Genomic DNA, 21,046 nt, shown 5'->3' on the forward strand with positions numbered 1-21,046 from the left:
ACCCTCCCCTGCTCACGCTGTCTCTCTCTCTCTCTCTCCTAGAAATAAATAAAACATAAAAAAAATAAAATAAAATAAAATGAGCTTTGATTCATTAAAAAAAATATTTGTATAGTGTTTTCTCTTAATTGCAAGTAGCTTTTTTTTAATGTTTATGTGCTTATTTTGAGAGAGAGAGCACACGCGCAAGTGGGCGAGAGACAGAGAGAAAGGGAGAGGATCCCAAGCAGACTCCGTGCTGTCTTTGCAGACAGAGCCCTACGTGGAACTGATCCCATAAACTGTGAGATCCCGATCTGAGCTGAAATCAAGAGTCACACACAACTCAGCCACCCAGTTGCCCCAACAAATAGATAGTTTTGACTCTTAATTTGAAAAGTCTGATAGGTGGTGTAGTTTGGGGGAGGCAAGGGGTGTTGGGAGATGGAGCTGGGAGTGCTTTGGGGTCCGAGCACCAGAGAAGATGGGTGGCCCCTGTACTGTAGACTCTATTTTGCATATTAGGCGTCTCCTGTTCCTCTTGCTTCATGAGTGTCATGGGGAGTTTGTCTGAAGGGTGCCAGCCGCCAGCTGTCTGCAAAGAGTAAAAAGGTTTCATGGGCCACCTTTTCCATTTGCTTTGCAGTCAAGAGGCTTGGTTGGCCTGGCTTGTTATTTTGAAAGGATGAAAGCAATTAAACTCTGTTTCTGTACCTTAGCAGATCATCAAACACTTTTTGAAACAATTGTCAGGAAGATTGTCAGTTGAAATTTTAATAGAAGGCAAAGCATTTCTTGAGCATTAACACTCGGGAGTATAGAGGGGAAGGGAGGGGAGGGTAGAGTCGCAAGTTAAGTGTCCTATTGTTCTTTGAAGAAAGGTAATGAGGGAGAGCACCCACGATACTTCTGGTCACAAGATAATGAAATCCACACTGTCACCCTGGGCTTTTGGTGCATTGGATATTTGCATTGGGTTGTGACTGGTCAGGCCTTGACAGTCTCTTTAATTAGGTTGAACCATGTGAAATTGCCAGCATTGGGCCACTTGGACCTATGAAAACCGCAGTTTCCCGTGGTTCGAGCTAAGATAGTCCACAGTTTGCCCCGCACTTGTGCATGTCGTAGAATAAGGTGGGCTTTGGTTACTACAGTTAAAGAATAGGTGTCGTTTTCTTGCTCTGAGATGCTCACACATAAGTGAACCTTATTTTTATTTTTATGTCTTCATTTGTTATTTACATATCTTAAGAGAGAAAGAGAACACACACATGCAAGCAGGGGAGGAGCAGAGAAAAATGGGGAGAACGAATCCCAAGCAGGCTCCGTGTTGTCAGCAGAGCCAGATAAGGGATTCACTTTCCCAGATTGTGAGATCATGACCAGAGCTGAAATCAAGAGTCAGCCGCTTAACCGAATGAGCCCCCTCCAGGTGCCCCACGAGTGAACTTTAATCAGCCTTCTTAGTTGGTTTATTTCTGTGCTCCTGGACTTCGCTTAAAATTGATGTTGAATTAAAGAGAACCACGCCAGCTGCCTTCTCTCTGTGACCAATATTGTCCATCAGCTTCAACATGAGTTTGAAAAACAGTGAACATGAGTTAGGCCTCTGAAAGCTTATTAAAATATACTAATTTGTTTTGTTTTAGTCTCAGATGCAAACTTCAGTGGGAATTGTCCCCACACAAGCGATCACAGCAGGCCCCACCGCAGACCCTGAAAAACGCAAACTGATACAGCAGCAGCTGGTCCTACTGCTTCATGCTCACAAGTGTCAGAGACGCGAACAAGCGAACGGAGAAGTTCGGGCCTGCTCTCTCCCGCATTGCCGAACCATGAAGAATGTTTTGAATCACATGACACATTGTCAGGCTGGGAAGGCCTGTCAAGGTAAGTGCCATTTTCTGAAATCCTAGTGGCATGGCTTAGGATGATTTGTCTGTGGTACCCTTCGGTAGCTCTCGTGAAGAAGGTTTCTGCGACCTAGTGTCCACACAGCAGCCAGTCACATGCTGCCGGGACGCTTACCTGCTCAGGAACATGGCGGTCTGGTTCCATGATATTCTGTGCGCTTTTACTGGGCCAGGCTGCGCCCTGCCTGTGTTCTCTTTCTCATTCCTCTGTCATGGAAGACATTTGTCACTTCTTGATCACTGTCTTCATCCTAAGTGTCTAGCTCACGGTTTTCTTGGGGCATGTGCACACACACCCTTCCCTGCACCTTGGGCATCGGTCTTGCAGCTCTTTCACGTGTTCCGACTGCGGGGCCCCCTGCCTCGCTCCTCCGCCCTTTCTTCTTGAGGCTGATCAGGATACCAGCGAAGTTGTCCTGGGTGACAATCCAGGACATGGGAAACCGTGTGCATCGTATCATCCCTGCCACCTCCTCCCTCCTCCTGGAGAAGGGGGTGATTCAGGCACATCCTGTGCTCCCTTCCCCCTCTTCTATGGCGGACGCCTCGAGTCTGCAGAGGAAAGTGCTCCTTACTAACAACTGTACTTTCTTTAGTCTTTATCCTCCTCCTTTCTCTTCTTATTTGTGCTCTTAAACCTTAAGGAGAATCTCTCCCTGAACTCCCTCTCATCTCTCCCTTTGTGACATTTGTGAGTCCCCAGAGTAACCCTGATCCTGATGGAGAGGCAGGGGCGGGTCAGTACAGAGGGAAAATCAGGACTGAGAGTAGCCACCAGGTTCCGTCACCCTCTCAAGTATTAGAAAAGTGCCCAGCGTCCCCTTTAGAATCTCCACAGACTCCTCATGTGCTTCTCTTTTTGTATTTCTTGAACTGCAGTATTTAGATGGTTTCATCCTTCAACATAATGTAGAAATTTTATTTTCAATAGTGACACGACGTAATTTTTATTTGTCCTACCTTTCATTCCAATTGTTCAGTATTTCAAGTCGGATAGTTTTTGTTTGGTTTTGTGGGCTGAATCTTAATCACCATCATTCATGGCATTGCTTCAATGGGAAATTTTTGTTTAGAATTCTCAACAGTCAACTTACAAACTTTTGGAAAACATCCTGTTTGTAAGTTGAGGACTGCCTGTACTGTGGTATGGTTACACGTGTCACCATTTTCTTATGGAATCTGGCATTATAATTTAGCTGTAATTGAAAGTGTGACGATCTGGATAGAAAAATAACATCTCGTTGTTTTTCTGGTCATAGTTGCCCATTGTGCATCTTCACGACAAATCATCTCTCATTGGAAGAACTGCACACGACATGACTGTCCTGTTTGCCTCCCTTTGAAAAATGCCAGTGACAAGCGAAACCAACAAAGTAAGTGAGCATTGGGGGTAGAGAAGCTCGGAGGTGAGAACAGCGCTTTCTAAAGAGAGTGCGGGAGAGGAGGTAGGAAGCAGGGCAGAAATCACTAGCGCCAAGTATAGCAGCGAGCAGAGACCCGGAGCTGGAGCGGCACAGTGACGCCAGCGGGAAGCTGAGCTTAGCGAGAGACGGACTCGAGGTGTGCACAGTGCACACGCACGCCGCATGGGAATCTCGTCCCCACCCCCTACACGCACGCACTGGCATCGCACTAGAAGGGGCAGCGCAGAGCAGTACAAAGAGGAGGGTCGCTGTGATCACAGAGCAGGTGTGACCAGTCTTCCCTAGTCTTGACAGACACTCAGTTTCTGAGGGTTTGAAGGTCACGTCACTATAATTAAGGGCAGTGACTTCCGGGGGGCGGGGAAATAGGGGGCATGCTTACTTTGGAATTGCAAGCACCTTGTCCTAAAGTGAGTGTTGAGAGGGTTGTGTTCTAGAAGAGTCAGGTAGGCAGGGTCAGTATTAAAATGCCACAGGGAGGCACTTGGGAGGTTTTCCCTCCTCTGCGCAGAGGCAGTTCCCAGACCTGTTTGTGTAATAGTTTATTCAGCACAGATTGAGTCTCTGCCCCAGGACTGGCCGCGTCGTGACCATTCCCATCGTTTTGTCGTCTCTTGAGCCTTCTGTGTAGACCTTAGCTGGTCAGCAGAGCTGTGGTCCCCGCTGAGGAGGCCTGAGTGTGGCCCCCGAGGGCCCCTGCTGTCTGTGGGCGCCAGGGCTCTGAAACGATGAGCATCTCTTCCCGATTTTAAGTCCTTCCCCTGTCATTTCAGAGGTAACACTGTGGTCTTTGGGTGTGTCCCTCAGTTTGGACAGCTAGGACATGCCCTCCAGTGTCATGTTGCCCCTTTGGTGGGAGCTGCTCCCTGGACCTCCGGCACCACACAGTCTTGCCCATCTTCCTCCATCTCTTCCGTGCCATCTTGTTTGTGGTTGCATGTCCGTCGCTCTCATTCTTCTTGATCATCTTCCTCGAGGCCCTGCTGCTGCCTGTGCAGCCTAGCTGCTGTCTCTCTGGTCATTCCTTGGGGCACAGGGTTGCTGGAAAGCACTTCGTTCCTAAGGGAGCTGTGGGTGCCGCATGGGGAGGCCCGCGCCCCCCACCCCCAAGAGGGCATTCCTGGAGCGGGACGGGCTTCACTTGTGGCCTGTCGTCTTCCCTCCCTGAAGAAGGACTCGTGCTTAGCTTCCTTTAAAAGGCACTTTCCTAAAACAGTTAAATTTGTCTTTGATCACAGTGTGAATTCACACCCAGTTTTCCAGGATCTCTCCTTCATGAAGTGAAGTTCCCAGAATCTGGGGCTTTCAGAACTGTGCATTTGGGGTAATAGCTCTACTGGAATAATAATAATAATAATACTTATTCCTCAAAGTTAGTGTAAAACTATTTTTTTTAACTAGTATATAGTGGTGGTTACATTTTCTGGTGTTTTAGGACGCGTTTCACTAAAGCTCAAGTGCTGAAATATTTATTCCATGAATAATAAGGAGGACTTCATTATGAATTTCTAATTTGGGGGTGTGGCTTTTCTGGGACTTTTTGTTTTTAGTATGTGTTGCCATGACAATGTTAAACTTTTGTGATTTCTCTTTTTAAGAAACACTTATGTGGTTTTTGTTTAAAAAAGAGACAGAAAAACGTATGTGGGTTTTTTTCAGCATCCTTATAACTGCCTGAATGTTGTGACAATTGATCCAGCAAGTGCTCTGAAGTGGTCAACCACAGCGTTTCTACCAGTCATAACGTGAGGTGTCACCAGGGTGATTTTATAGCATAAAGTCACCGGGAATATTTAGATCAACGTTATGCAAGGTTCTGGTTAATTTTTTTGTAAAAGAAATGAAAGCGCTTATTTAAAAAAGTTTTACGTGCTTCACATTAGGTTTCAGCCCTGAGTGTATTCTCTCGGCTCCCTCTAGCACTGTGGTTTTCTGAGGGCAGAAGAGCTGATGTGGTGAGAGATTTCCAGCAATGTTTTCTGCAGATGTTTGCTGTTTCACCTCTCCTAAAACAAATTGTGCTCATGGTGCATGAACACCAGCATCGAGCAGTAGAGAGGAAATTTGGATCCGACCCTCTGACGGCTTAAAGTCAGGGTCCAGAGTCAGAATATATCCGCTAAAGTGACATGACAGTCACACCCAGGAAGGAATGAGGTGGAGCCCGGTCGGAGGTATTGGAAGTCCTTGAGGGGAGGGTCAGCGTTGCTGGAAAGAGCAGATTGATGGAGCCCAGTGTCCACAAAGTAACGGGGAGGACATTCTAGACCGCGTAGATCGCATCAGCACAACCAGCGTGAACTCCGAGCTTCCTGCACACGCCAGGTGATTCAGGGAGGGGACGTTTGTGGCAAGACGTCAAGGCTCTCAGACGCTGCCTGAGACCCAGCCGCGCCTGCCACGGCCATGCTTTCCGGGCAGGTTTCCCACAGACGCTTGTGCAGCACACTGCCCCGTTCTTCATCGACGTCTCTGTGGATGGGACCTACCGGCATCCTCTGTGGAGCTCCCGCAGACCATTGGTTGCCTCTTTGGCCTCTGTTGAGATTTTGTTTTGATTTTTCTAAGCTGTTTTCCAGAGATTCTGTCATCTCTGATCTTGAGCTATCCCTCCCTTGTAGAAATAATCAGATTTTATTGAATAATTAGAAGTTTTCCAGGTATGTATCCAAGGTCAGTCCTGGCACTGACTTCCAGTTAATTCCAGTGCACAGGTTGCACGGAGGACTGGGGCTGTGTGGACACATGACTGAATTCCCTGTTTAAACTCCTGTTGCCTCATGTCGAGGTTCTTGCTCCCCACACAGCACGGTCAGACCAGGCTGCACTCCGGGCTTGCTGGTTAGAAATGCGGAAACTTGGGCCATCCCACACCTCCTTTGTTAGAATCTGCATTTTAACAAGTTCCTAGGTGATTAGTATTCACGTTAACGGCTGAGATGTGCTGCCCTGCATGCCTCTGAGGGCTGGGTGTCTGTCCTGGAGCTCTTGAGATGTTTCGAGTCTTTTTCTGGGGAAATCATGGGTTTCCCCACTCAGAATCCTACAGGGACGGTCAGAATAGATGCTGCAGGACCAGCCTCAGAGCCAAACCAAACCCACTCCCTGCCCACAGCTGCCGTAGATGCAGGCTGAGCCGCAGTGTGAGGGTTGAGAGTGTCTAAGTCTGCATTCCTCTGGCCTGTTTCTTGAATACCTTCACTGGCTTGACACTCACTACTTGGTCTGACTGTTCCCATTTGAAGCACTTCTGATTGTGAAATGCCTTCCTTTGTGATAGAGTCCAGATCTGCCTCCTTAAAACTTCTCCTCATGGAGCAGCCCACTCGGGTGCTCAGTAAGTGTTTGTTGAACAGGCCCTTGTTTCACCTGAGAGCTCTTTCAAGATTCCCAGATACCTCTTTTGACCTTGGTTGGGCTGGAGAGCAGGGGGGTGCGGCGGGACTGGGGTGGCTATAGGGAGAGCGCAGTGGGTTTGCCGGCCCCTGGTAGGCAAATTTAAGTCCCCAGCGATCTGGTGATGTACTTCATCAGAGTAGTTTCTTCCTTGCTCTTTTGAACACAGTGCTGCCCCCCTTCTGAGTCATTTGGCTTCTGAAGAAAGCGTGTTGCAAAGGCTTGTGTTGTTGCCTGGTGTGGCGGTGCCAGAGGTCTGGCCCTGGGGCTCCGCTGTTGTGTTGTCCTGCCCGGCACCGTCCACGGGATGATGGCAGGGGCGCCTGGCCGGCTCAGTGTGTAGAACATGTGACTTGTGATCTCGGGGTTGTGACTTCGAGCCTCACATTGAGTGTGGAGATTACTTTTAAAAATAAGTGTAAGAGGAAGCTGCTGGAGAGGAAGGCCGGCCCTGTGCACACGACACCTGGGAGGCACTGTGGCCTCGGAACTGCTGCAGAGACAGCTGCAGGTCTGGGTAAATTCTGGCACGACGTTTTCAGTAGGAATCTAAGCAGTGACTAGTCAGTAGCTGCTTTGCCTGCTTTGTGGTGCATCTCCCACCACGCCAACAAAGCCTTGGAGTTTGATTTGTGTCCGTTTCCACGGGATTTCCAAATTGAGTCCGGTTTTGCTGGGAATGACCCAGGACAGCGTACGCCGTACAGGACCTGTCACTGAAACTGTTCCCTCCGGAGAAGGACTGCCTGGGAAAGTGGCAGGCGGGCCCTGAGAAGAGCCCACTGTGGAACGTGGCCGTTTACTTCCTCAGGCACAGGCTCCCGAGTTAGGAGGGGTGGCGGGGTTTTGAAGACGTGCTGCGGGCAGGAGAGCCACACTCAGGTGCTGAGACATCGTGTGAGGTGGCAGATCGTGTATGAAATACAGCACTGAGCTCTGAGAAAGGAAGGAAGATGTAAAAATGGGGAAAAGAGCACAAAGTTGTGACATTTAAAGAGGGTACCGTCAATAAAATGTGAAATGATGGATGTAGAAGGCCTCGATCTCCATCATGCCAGGTAGGTGAGGTGTTGCTGCTGTTAGCGCTCCTTACTTTGGCTCAGTCCCAAGGCCCGCGGTGCTTGTCAGGCCCTTGGACGGCCGTCACTCTGCCACCCTGCCACCGTGCCCTGAACTCCCAACTCTGCCAGGGCCTTTCCAGGGCTGAGCTAAAGTAAAGGATGCCACCGCACCGGCATGCAGATGTGAGCGTGCTGCCTCCAGGGAACAGACAGGGACGGTGAGATGTGTGTGGTTCCACGTTCCAGGGTCCAGAGCTGCCGTTTCCCATTCCTCAGGGGATCACTAGGTTAATCCACTATCTCTCTTCGAGTGCACACTTGGTGCTCACGCCCTGGAGCCTAGCAGAGCGCCCCACGCAGTCCGCACACACAATCTGCAGTGAGCGAGTGCCCACAAAGAAGCAGAGACCCAGTAGGCGTTGTGCGAATTCCAGGAAGCCTTTCTGCTGCCCGACAGATGAGGAGAACGTCTGGCAGGGGTGGCGGTGCCCTGAGCTCACAGCATGGGGTTTTATGGTCACTTTTACCTGATGACGCCTCTTTCAGCCAGCCATGTCTCCTCTAGTAAATGTATGCATTCGTTACCCTGAGATATTTGTGTTGCCCCCGAACAGCATTTGGACTCATTGGACTGTGCTTAAATGTCGGACACCTTTTTTACTTACTTATGCTTTCTTTTCCATGCCTCTGGATCGTTAGGATTGTCAAGTACCAAATGCTTACTTGTTTCAATTTAAAAAAAAAATACAATAATATGTACACATACAAAATAAATGCTTTTAACACAAATACAAAGCACAGTGACCATGTCAGCAGCTTCCATGGGAGGCTCTGGCTTCCCCATAAGTGGCCTTTGCTTAGAGAGTGGCGTTTCCCCTAAGTGTAGGGAGTTGGGGGGGGGGGGGTGTTGCGATGGAAGGGATGGCATTTGGGGCTTGGTGGATGAGAGTGGAATAGAGAAGGAAGAAGTCGCTAGTTTTTCACCCTGAAACGAAAGGCTGCATGGATTGCATCTTTCTTTAAACTACTCTCCGCAGTTCAGTCTGGGTCTGTTCTTATGCCACTAGGAGAGAAAACAAGACATCATCCTACCATTATTACTTTCCTTCTAACATCAGAGTTCTTTCAGATTTGGCATGTTAATTTTAGGAATATGGTGGGCACATGTTGAAAGTTTGGGGGAGTATTAACTATTAGAGAAAATACTTCTAGAGAAATCATACATGAGTTAAGCTACACACTTGTCATAAAGTGTACCTTGGGAATTGCTTTTCATTTATAATAATGAGGTGCTTGGTGTGTGTAATTGTGTCTAATGAGTGTTAATGAGTTTGGGATCTGAATATCCTTATTAGAAAAGTTAATAGTATGGAATATGTAATTACCAAGATCTTTTTTTCTTACACATTTAGGTTTAATTAAAATACTCTGATAAGTATTTGAGTTGTTTATGTTGTAGTTGCATTGATGGTTGAATGTGAGAGGATTATTGTTACACATAATGGTCTGAATATGAAAGGAAATCTTTGTGAAATTGCTTAATGTATCAAAAATCATGTTTTAATATCAATTTTATAAGCTACTATTTATAATATGACCAAAGTTGGGAGTTGGAAAGAAGGGAACTCTTAAGAATAAGAATTGATAGGAGCACTTAAAACTTCTGCCTTATGGCAAGTGCTCACCAAATACGAAGATTTGGGTGGACGGACAGAGGGGTGAATTGAACTCAGAGGGGTCACAGAGATGCAGATTTGGGATCATTCCCTTGGGAATAGGGTTCTTTATGTTGCCACAGATTTGCCTTTGGCCTTTGGAGATTGGCCCGGTACATGGGGTACCTGGAGGGGCTGCCCTGCCATCCACAGGCCAAGTGGTGGAAGCTGACGATGGCCGCGTGCGGCTGCACTGTCCTCAGTGGTGACGCCTAGATAAATGCAAATCCACCCAGCCTCGTTCCACCCGTTAATTTTAGCTAAATCAGTCAGTTGAGTACAGTATTTCTGGAGCAGCTTTAGGTAGCCAGACCACTCAGTATGGGACCTTGCTGGAGATGAAGCCGTAGGAAGGAGGTGTGGTGTTAATGCCACTGTACACATAGGTTTTGAGGAATTGTGATTTTGTCATTAGAAAGATTTTGTCACAGATTTATTAACGAGTAGCAAAACTGACCAACTAGGTATCACCCTGCTCCTTCTTTAATCCTCTGTACCTGTGCAGGTGAGCAGTGAAGGACCCCAGGGAGAGTGGCAGCCTCAGGGGGGCCCCTTAGTTCATCCCCATGATGGCAGATGACCCCCCCTACCCCCACCCCAGTCAGAACACTCTCTCTTGTTGACAGCGTGTTTGCTACTCCCCCTGGCACGGACTTCTGAGCCTCTAGATTTCATATGTGATTGTCATTAAGTGAGCTCTGATTCTGTGAGCTCTTGCTTTCTGACACAGAACCTTGACCTTTCTGCATCTTTTTGGTCTTCAACTACTGCTGTGCAGAATAGGTGACTAGACCGGGGCCCCTTTCTCTGCACAGCTCCTTCCTCAGGAGCCATGTTCTGTTGCCTCGTGATGCACGTCAGTAGTCTTATGAAAAAATTTTACTTGCTTTCCGGTAGTTTTTCAGTCATTTGTGAGCTTCTCCCTTTTACTTACCTTTCTCGTTTGTGTGTCTGTTTGTTGTTCTAGCCATCCTGGGGTCTCCAGCTAGCGGGATTCAGAACACGATTGGTTCTGTTGGCACAGGCCAGCAGAATGCCGCTTCGCTGAGTAACCCAAATCCCATAGACCCCAGCTCCATGCAGCGCGCATACGCTGCCCTCGGACTCCCCTACCTGAACCAGCCCCAGACGCAGCTGCAGCCTCAGGGTCCCGGCCAGCAACCAGCACAGCCTCAAAGTCACCAGCAGATGAGGACTCTCAACCCCCTGGGTAGGTGAAGGAGCTCTCAGGAACGCGCTTGTCCAAAACAACCCGTGGCCATTTTCACTTACTGTTTTTACTTTAAATTCAAATTAATATACATATAAATGATGGTGGTGGTATCTTTTAAATCCTTGAAATAGAAGACTTCCCGGGAAAAGGCTTAAGTATCAGTGCAAGGAAGATGTACAGGCTTGTGAGAAAAGCATTTGCATGGGACCCAGCATTTGATGGCTGTGCCGCTCCTGGCGGGACAGTTTTCACGAAGGGCATTTCGGATGGCTCAGAATGCAGAGTCCCACCAGTTAGAGTGCTCTCCTGACAGACAGCCTGTAGGTGGTCTGCCAGTCCTCCCCCGCAGCTGGAGGTGACTGGCCCAGACGTGGGCAGGTTGGCACACGAGTGTCTCCCACCGCGTCCTGACCCGGCCTTTCTCCCCATAACAGTGTTTCCTGGTGTCGTGTCAGCTCATTGGCCAGGTAGCTCCACAATTTTTGCCATCTCTGCATGCTGTTTTCTTAGCATTTATTTCTCTGTAAATTGACGTAGTGCTCTTAAAGCCAGGCTTAAGCAAAGCAGGTCAGCCAGGTCAAGATGGCTGTGCTAGTTTTGTTGTCTTCCTAATAGAGTAAGTCTTTTAACTCTAAGAATGATGATTAAAAACATCTCATTTATTGTTTTTTGGGGGGGCGGGCGTGGGGGGGGGGGGGAAGCTGCCCTAATGCACACTAACTTCTCCTGGCCAGGAGACTGGGTTGGAACCCTCAGACCTGAGTTCTAAAGTGACTCCACTCCTGTTTGGGGACATAATTTGGGACAAAACCCGTAACCTTTCTCTGTGTCAACTTTTTCTTTCTTTAACAGAAATACTGTACACAGATGTTTTCACTTGCACATTATTTCTATGGTTTTATTTTCTGATAAGAAAAGAAAAGTTCATATGAATCTGTGTGACAGGTCAGTTTAGTTGTTCAGGGCATGATGTTAATGACACCAGTGTAGAAGTCTGAAACTCAGAAGGGATCCCTGGTAATTTGTGTCACATCCAGAGAGCACGCTTAGGGCACCCGCCGGCCTCCACAGAGTTGCCTGATATGGGTTACTTAAAGAGCAGTGAGGAGGAGACTGCAGCAGAATTTGTTCAGGTTGATTACCATTGTTGGAAAAACAACTTCCAGAGTTCCTACCGTAATGGCTATTGTTACAACTCAGAAGAATCACATATTTATTTATATGGTGACTTGTCTGTGTTACCAGAACTGTGAAGGGTGGATTATAATTTATGAGTTGGTTTATTTCTTTCTGTCTTTAAAGGAAATAACCCAATGAACATTCCAGCAGGAGGAATAACAGCAGATCAGCAGCCACCAAACTTGATTTCAGAATCAGCTCTTCCAGCTTCCCTTGGGGCCACAAAGTAAGACCCCCGTTTTCAGTTGGCTCCTATCTGAACAACAATCGCACACAAAACTGGGGTGAGAATCACAAAATTGTGATTCTTTCTAAATGTGACGGTGAAGATAGGTTAAATTGGGGGAGGGGGACGTGCTAAAAGTCACATGTGGTTGAAAAACCTCATTTATTTTTATTTATTTATTTTAATGTTTATTTATTTTTGAGAGACAGACAGAGTGTGAGCGGGAGAGGAGCAGAGAGAGAGGGAAACACAGAATCCGAAGCAGGCCCCAGGCTCTGAGCTGTCAGCACAGAGTCTGATGCGGGGCTCGAACCCACGAACTGTGAGATCATGACCTGAGCCGAAGTCGGCCGCTTAATGACTGAGCCACCCAGGCGCCCCTGAAAAACCTCATTTAAATGAGGCACATCTGTGTCACTGGGGTAGGTGGCCTGAGTGTCTTGTTCTTCTCCCAGCCCACTGATGAACGATGGCTCAAGCTCTGCGAACATCGGGACCCTCAGCACTATACCCACAGCGGCGCCTCCTTCCAGCACCGGCGTTCGGAAAAGTTGGCACGAACATGTCACTCAGGACCTGCGGAGCCACCTAGTGCATAAACTGTATGTGCCCACTTCACCTTTGTTCACATATGATGGGGACGTTTTGTGGCTAACAGCAGTGTGACAGTTTTATAGTTTCACTGATGTCTGATTTAATTCCTGAGTGGTCCCCTGGGTCCCAGGTGGCAGTGCCCTAGCAGCTGAAGAGGGGCACATGCTTGTTTAGGGAGCCACAGCCACCATTGCAGCCCCCGCAGCCCCAGGTGAGCAGTGTCCAAGCATCCATGGCTCTGCCCTGTAGTGGGTGTAGACTGTGACCCATGTCCCAGAGGTCAGGACTACCAGTGTGGCCAGACCCTCTGTCCTCGGAGCTCTGGCATGCAACAGGGAGCTGGAATTAGCTCAGAAGCTTTGCCCTTATTTTATGGCTCAAGATTATAATCGTGGAGACTCGTGAGAATCAGGGGAATTTGAGCCTGGTGAATACAGAGGACACAGTGCCAACATACAGTGGGGTGACAGAGAGGAAGTGAGCAGTTAACTTTCTCAAGCTAGTTAAATTAAATCGAAGGTGAAATTGATCTGCTTAATTCCCTTGGGGTGGTTTTGTTTTCCTTTCTCTTTTTAATGAAAATTGTTTGTGATACATAGTTTAAACAAAACTAGGAGTTCGAAATCGTATTATTCTTGAGATGACGTAGCACTTCTTGTAAACAGCAAAATATTGGTGTGTTTGACATATAGATAAGTCGACAGGTTAGGATTGTGTCCAGAGAGTGACTTCATTTGTGTGTTTGTATACTGGGCAAGAGAGATTTGGGATTTCTCTCAACAATATGTTGCCCACCTTCCTTCCCCCGACCCAGTAGGTGGATGGTCTTGTTTGTCTGTTTCCACGTCATGTATAAAGTAGCAAGCTACTGATGGTGTATTGAAGGTCAGTTGATAGCATGTTGTCTTTCCAGCGTCCAAGCCATCTTCCCAACCCCTGACCCGGCAGCCCTGAAGGATCGCCGCATGGAGAACCTGGTGGCCTATGCCAAGAAAGTGGAGGGGGACATGTATGAGTCTGCCAACAGCAGGGTAGGGTGCCATACGTGTTCTGGCCGCACAACATCTACAGATAGAACTGGATCTGCCTGGCTCATTGTCCGGAAATGGGGGAATCTCCTAGTCACACAGACTCATCACCGTGAGGACGCTGACTGGAGAGACATCCCAGATAAGACATGAGTCCCCAGTACTGTTCTCTTGTTTGAGTACAGATATCACCACTACAGTGGTGAACAGGGTGTGGAAAATTGTGTTTTATCCATGGGTGTACGGTATAGCGGGCACTATTTATAATGCTTGTACTGTGTTAACTCCTGGTGTCAAATCTAAGAAGTGATTCGACTGGAATGAAATGTAATGTGCATTTAGTCCCCCCTGCCTGATAAGTCCTGTCATGTCACTAGGCGTTCACCATGAAGTTGGCCCTTCAGTGTATACTGGGGGCATCTGGCTGGCTCAGCCGATAGAGCACGTGACCCTTGATCTCAGGGTTGTGAGTTTGAGCCTCTCCCCCTCTGTTGGGACTAGAGCTTACTCAAAACAACCAAACAGAACAGAAGTGTGGAATAATTACCTTGGCCAGTGCACTTAATGTAAAAGTGTAAAAGTTCATTAGTTAGAACATACAAAGCAGATCATTGGGGTTTTTTTTTTTTTTTTTTACAGCTCTCACTGCTTAATGTTGAATGTTATTATTGCTCTTTAGGATGAATACTATCACTTACTGGCAGAAAAAATTTACAAGATACAAAAAGAACTCGAAGAAAAACGGAGGTCACGTTTACACAAACAAGGCATCTTGGGTAACCAGCCCGCCCTACCAGCCCCCGGGACACAGCCCCCTGGGATTCCGCAGGCACAACCTGTGAGGCCTCCGAGTAAGGACTTCCTTTCCTTCTGCCTGCCCTTAGTCCGCTGGCTCGTTCTTCCCTTTGCGTTTGCGGTGTTTTTCCAAGCATATAGAATTATGCTCTCAGGGAGCCCGCACTTGGGAAAGTGTGATAGTGGCTGTGGCCTTACACCTTGGCCTGTGTTTGGACATTGAGTCTCTCATGGAGAGGCACTGTTGAGGCTGTGCTGGCATCAGAATGCACAGTGCTTTTGGACCCATTGACTGGTTTTCCCTTTAAGTTTGAAGTTCTGAAGATAAAATTCTTTATTCCCAGGAATAAATAAAGGAAGGATTATTTTAAGTAACCAGTTTTTTTCTGCCATTGTAGATGGACCCATGCCCCTGCCAGTGAATCGTGTGCAGGTTTCTCAAGGTATTGAACCGTTGTTTTGAATCATACTTTGGCTTAATGTTCAGAAGCCACAAAGTTTATTTGCTTTTCCTCTTCCCGTCTGTATTTCTTCATAGCTCCTTGCTACTCCCTCTGCTACTTTTGCTGGTGACCAGAACTCAGTTCCACAGACAGTATGAGTGTCTGTGGTGTTTGGAAGCTAGAAGACCATAGGAAAGCTCTCCAGGGAGATTTGAAGTGGGATTAGGCTTTTTTTTTTTTTTTAAGGATAAGAGGGTCCATTACTCTTAGGAAGAGTCACCTCAAAAAGCATTGCAGGTGGGGGAAGGAGACATTTGTGAATGTTGCAGAGGAGAACATGGAGCCAGCCTGGGGCGGGAGGGTGGTGCGGCCTGAACAGCGTCTGTGCTCCTCCTGAGGCGGGGGCGCCGCGGCCAGTCTGGACTCAGCTTGCGGGTCTGCAGTGTTTGTGTCGGAGGCAGTCTTTGGAGTGTGTGGCGAGGGACATTTCACAGCTTTTACAGCTCTTGTCCGATTGGGACTTGAACAGTAGGACATTTCTTACAGGTTGTGAGAAGAGGTGGCCACATCCAGGAAACTCCAGAGCAAGGCCTTGCTGCTGTGTGCAGAGTAGTGTGAGAGGGGAGAAGACATCATTTTAAAAGTTGTTGGCAACCTTGAGGCTCCCGGCTGGCTCAGTCAGTCTATATCTAGGGATCATGAGTTTGAGCCCCACATTGGTGTAAAGATCACTAAAAAATAATAATCATAAACTTAAAAAAGTTGTGGCAATCTTAGTGCATACTGGAGAGACCCGGGAGATAAACTGATGAGATGGAGAAACTTGAGGAACTTGTTTTGATGGACCCGTTAGAGAGCGAAGGAAGCTAAGAAGTTGGGAAATGGAGCTTTGGAGGTGCAGCTGAGTGCTATATGGGGGTGACATGGAAGGTTTGGCTGGTTTGGGGTCTGATGAGGGCTGTTGAGCAGGGTGTTGAAGGAGGAGTTTTACAGCATAGCACTCACACCTTCCTTACCAGCACCTGTGTGTCTGTGTGAAGAGGGGCCCTTTGGGTGCTGTTTCTCAATACTACCTTTTTCTCTTAATTATTAAAATCCTCAAGGAGAGAGGGAAGCTTACAGCCTTCCTAGAAAGCCCTCCTGAGCCCGTGCTGGAGCTTGGTTTTTAGGGTGACATTTCTAGGTGTCCTTGAAGGTAGTGCTGAATGAGGCACATGTCTCTGGGATGTTGTTATGGCCACGCCGGTATTAAGGCCGCACGTCAGGGATTCTGTTCAAGCCCCAGTGTCAGCCCCAAGACTTGCTTGAACCAGCATTTATGTAGAGCTCAGAGTTTCCAGAGTATTGTGAGAAGTAAAGAAGAATGAGACTCTGGGGTCTGGAGACGCTTAGCAGCTAGTGAGCTGTCTTTCATGGTGTGACATTCCTGTGGGCTGTGGATGCCCCTGGGAAGGCGAAGGTAGCCACGAAAGTGAGAGCTTCCCAGTCTGTAGAGAGGAGGCTGGGAATGAGAATTGCTGACCTTTGGGCACTTTCTAAACACTTAACGTGCTTGCAAAATTAAAACCGTATTTTGAGTCTTTATCCCAGATTCTCACAGTAAATGTAAAGCCAGCTGAAGAGCCAGGAGGCCTGGGATGACGAGGATGGCCTTCCTGCAAGAGAGAAGGGGGCCCATGCTCCAGAAGGTGTTAGGGAGGTTGGCTCAGATGGGTGCCCGGGCTCTAGCTCACACATCCTCTGTGGATGTAGGAACACCTTCCTGGCACTGCTTCATTCACGGTGGTTCACCTGACTTCCTCCCTTCGCCTCCTCATGCTGCCCTCCACACACACACACCCAAACCACTCTCACCACCACCATTGCATTGGTGCCATTTTCCCGTATTTGAAAAGTGGTAGATCACCATCTTTTCTGATTTGCTGGGTGATTTCTTTTCTGTTGTATGTATTGCATATGTGTTCTGCTTTATTTCGCTTATTGTTTGGCAAGTTGTAGCTCTTGTTTTCCTGTGGGTACTTTTTCTAATGAACCATTGTGGGTACATTTACAGGGATGAATTCATTTACCCCAATGTCCTTGGGGAACGTGCAGTTGCCGCAAGCTCCCATGGGACCGCGTGCAGCGTCCCCCATGAACCACTCTGTCCCGATGAACAGCATGGGCTCCGTTCCAGGGGTGAGTGCTTCTGTTGGCCTCAGCTGTGCCAAGGAGGCCTTGCTCAAGTAAGGAAAGTTCTCTACACAGTGAAATTGTAGGTCAGGAATCCCCTGGTACTACTTCTTTTGGATTTGGTTGTGCTTTATTTACTTCATATCTCTCTGCCTCTCTTTTTGGATTTCCTTGCTGCTGCAGTGAGAATTATTTCAACCATTATTTATTTTTATTGGGGTTATAAATTCATAGGGACTTTAGACTTTGCAAGAAGACATGGGGTCTGAGGTTGGAGCAGGCAGCCTCACATCGCTGCCGACCGGTGCTTGATGCGTCTGTTGACTCCTAGAGCTTACTCTCCTGAGGCTGCTTTCTTAATGCTTCAGAGAAGTCGTAAAAGGCATATTTTGAACTTTAAATTATAGCGTGCTATTGATTTCTCTTCAGAGATAAATTTGAAGCTGGCTCCTGGGACACCTTGCGTGAGAAGGCAGGGGGAAGGGCGAGTTAGAGTCCTGTCTCCTCTTGTTTATCTTGAAGACCGTGGCCCTCGTCGTCTGAACTGTAAACAATGCTTGTCTTTTAGATGGCCATTTCTCCTTCCCGAATGCCTCAGCCTCCAAATATGATGGGCGCTCACACCAACAACATTATGGCCCAGGCGCCTGCGCAAAACCAGTTCCTGCCGCAGAACCAATTCCAGTCCTCGGGCGGGGCAATGAGCGTGAGCAGTGTGGGCATGGGGCAGCCGGCGGCCCAGACAGGCGTGCCACAGGTACCGTGCCCTGGTGATGGAGCCCCATCCTCCTCCTGACCTGAGCATGTCTCACTTCGTGGAGATTAAAGTTCCAGAGTACACCTTTTCATGTATTAGCATCTCTTGTTTCCCCCCACCACCCATTTTGTAGTGTCATTTTTACCTTCTTTAGAATTACTGCTAGCATTTCTGGGTGAACTCCATACAAAAGTGGAATGGGTTGTGGGGTTTTGGTTCATGGTCTTTGTGTTTTGGTTTGGGTTGGGTTTTTTGGGTTTTTTTAGCATTTATTATGAGACAGAGTTGAAGTAGATGATGGGCAAAGAGAGAAGGAGATGCAGAATCTGAAGCAGGCTCCAGGCTTTGAAGTGTCAGCATAGAACCCAACGCAGGGCTCAAACCCACTAAGTGTGAAATCACAACCTGAGTGGAAGTCAGATGCTTCACAGACTGAGCCACCTAGGCATCCCAGTTTGGGGGTTTCTAGTTGTCATTTTCTTGGGTTTTAATTGTGTGTTTTATCTGTTTATTTTTTAATTTAAAAAAAATTTTTTTGATAGTATTAGAGCACAAGGAAGGGAGGGGCAGAGAGAGGGAGACACAGAATCTGAAGCAGGCTCCAGGCTCTGAGCTGTTGGCAGAGAGCCCAGTGTGGGGCTCGAATTCACACACCTGAGATTATGACCCAAGCCAAAGTCAGATGCTTAACTGACTGAGCCACCCAGGTGCCCCTTTGGTTGTGTGTTTTAAATTCAAATATGATTCTGAGAGACCTTGAGTATTACGGAGTGAGGAAAGGCCCTGTGACTCCACTCCTGACCCTGGGGTTGACATGCCCTGTTGCCTGGCTCTCTGACCATCCCAGGAGAAGTCGGACTAACTGGATCAATTGAGCACTTCTCTTCTTGTCGAATGTGTTTGTGATTTCTCTGTTAATGCCTGAAGAGAACTATTTTCCATTCATTATTGTGCCTTTTCCCCCTTTTTGATAATTGTTAACTGTTGTGCATCAGATTATTGCTGTGTGCAGATAGACACATATTTAAAACTGGCACATCTTCTCCTGGAAGATGAGATTCATGTTTTCATTTTTTAGGTGAAGTAATACTGAAAAAAAAAAAGTGATTGGATATACTAGATTTTCTCACTAAATATTTATTAATTAATTCTTAATTTTGGTAATACATCATTACTCTAGAACAGCAAACTTCTGTAAATATTTTCCACTCTGAGCCATAAGAGTCTTTGTTTTAACAACTCAGCTGCATTGTGGTGGAAAAGCAGCCATAGGCATATTGGTTCACACATAAGAGAGTAGGCGTGGCCATGTTCCAATAAAGCTTTATTAGAGGAACAGGCAGCTAGCTGCATTGGGCCATGTTGTTGGTTTGCAAACCTCTGCCCGAGAGCAGTGATTTGGAATCACTTTTTTAAAAGTCCACAAATAATTGGGAAGCATGTCCCCAGTCGCAAATCACTGTACTGAAACATTTCAGTGTTCAGTAACTCTGTTTTTTTACAAAAGAAAGATACTTTTTCAGCGGTCTGAGCTGTGGGTAGATGCTTTAGAGCATGATGCTAGTAAGTTAAGTGGACGTGCCCATTTGAGCCAGATGTTTCAGCAGGACTATAAGTCACAGTATGAGAGACATTTCATAGCATTAACTTTGCTGGAAAGTGCATGTTGTTGTAAGTGTACAGCTAGGTGAATTTTTACAAGTGGAACATTCTCTTAAAACCATCAGAACTCACCAGTGAACCATGGTTAGATTTTCATGCATTTAATTCTTCAAGTCTGTGGCCACATTTTGACATGGGGGAAATATATTTTAACACACTCTGTTCCCTCCGTTAGGGACAGGTGCCTGGTGCTGCTCTTCCTAACCCTCTGAACATGCTTGGGCCTCAGGCCAGCCAGCTGCCTTGTCCACCAGTGACGCAGTCACCATTGCACCAGACGCCACCCCCTGCTTCCACGGCCGCAGGCATGCCATCTCTCCAGCACCCGACGGCGCCTGGGATGACTCCTCCCCAGCCAGCAGCTCCCACCCAGCCTTCAACTCCTGTGTCGTCTTCCGGGCAGACCCCTACCCCAACTCCTGGCTCGGTGCCCAGTGCCAGCCAGACCCAGAGCACCCCGACAGTCCAGGCAGCAGCCCAGGCCCAGGTGACCCCACAGCCTCAGACTCCTGTCCAGCCCCCGTCTGTGGCCACCCCTCAGTCATCACAGCAGCAGCCGACACCTGTGCACGCCCAGCCTCCGGGCACACCGGTGAGCCTTGCCGTCTGTGTTTGGGTGGAGACTTGTAATGGAGAACTTCTCCATGAAAAATTCTGTCATGAAGTTGCTGCAGCGTCTTGGTGCAGCCCCAGAAAGTATCTGTGCCCTAATCTAACCATAATGAGCTGTGTTTTAATTCTGACATTGGCTCCAAAGGCCATGTTTGTGTTTGGCAGGATGTGACCTAAGATTATCTTCCCCATTTAAATGAGTTTTCAGAAATTGGCAGTTATAAAGAAATCATATGTGGATCCTCTGTAAAATTTTTAAACTGTACATAGAAGTCGTGTGTTCCCCATTATCCGTCCTAGGTTGATGTCTTCTGAGTTTTAGTTTTTCTCTTAACATTATGAGGATTTGGTAAACAAGACATGTACCTAATTGTGTGTGCTTTGACTTGGCCCGTTAGCTTTTAGACCAGGAGCCTTTTCTTCCCGTCAGAAAATGGCAGACCCAGGTTAGCACTTCCTGTGGCTCAGGTCTGCCCTGTCCTCCGCAGACCTGCTGGCAGTAAGTGGCCGGTGGCTGCCCACTCACCCCCCGCACCCCTGTCCCAGTTAGCACTGAGATCTCTGTGTCTGTCTTCTTAACGGCCTAACTTAGAAAACACCCTGCCCCCTGAAATACATTAGCTTTATTCTTGGGGGCTGAGGATATTTTATTTATAAGCCTATCAAAATAAATCTCAACAATGACCCCAAGGTTAACATTACTGTTTGTATTTCTCCATAGGGAATGTACTTACTATTTAGCCTTATTTTATATTTCTTATCTCTAAATGAGATCCCTTTGTAATTTTATGTTCTCTTTTGGTCATTTAATTAAATTAAAACTCCATTAGGTAAGACTTGGAAAATTGAGGATTCTGGTGGTGATTCCTTCCTTTAA

At 47.4% G+C, this 21,046-nt stretch overlaps 1 protein-coding gene across 1 annotated transcript in view; it reads left to right on the forward strand.

The window, feature by feature from the left end:
- Window positions 1-21,046, forward strand: part of LOC120236454 (CREB binding protein) — a 130,303-nt gene that overhangs the window by 75,601 nt on the left and 33,656 nt on the right. The window contains exons 4-14 of the mRNA XM_039239260.1: window positions 1,629-1,869; window positions 3,152-3,265; window positions 10,456-10,698; window positions 12,004-12,106; window positions 12,562-12,708; window positions 13,614-13,731; window positions 14,408-14,579; window positions 14,922-14,966; window positions 17,020-17,144; window positions 17,707-17,895; window positions 19,733-20,149. Coding sequence (XP_039095191.1) covers window positions 1,629-1,869; window positions 3,152-3,265; window positions 10,456-10,698; window positions 12,004-12,106; window positions 12,562-12,708; window positions 13,614-13,731; window positions 14,408-14,579; window positions 14,922-14,966; window positions 17,020-17,144; window positions 17,707-17,895; window positions 19,733-20,149 — 1,914 coding nt within the window. The remainder of the gene's footprint in view (window positions 1-1,628; window positions 1,870-3,151; window positions 3,266-10,455; window positions 10,699-12,003; window positions 12,107-12,561; window positions 12,709-13,613; window positions 13,732-14,407; window positions 14,580-14,921; window positions 14,967-17,019; window positions 17,145-17,706; window positions 17,896-19,732; window positions 20,150-21,046) is intronic.

The sequence above is a fragment of the Hyaena hyaena genome, unplaced genomic scaffold (genome assembly GCF_003009895.1).
Source record: "Hyaena hyaena isolate Hyena2069 unplaced genomic scaffold, ASM300989v1 scaffold_155, whole genome shotgun sequence".
Classification (NCBI taxonomy): Eukaryota; Metazoa; Chordata; class Mammalia; order Carnivora; family Hyaenidae; genus Hyaena; species Hyaena hyaena.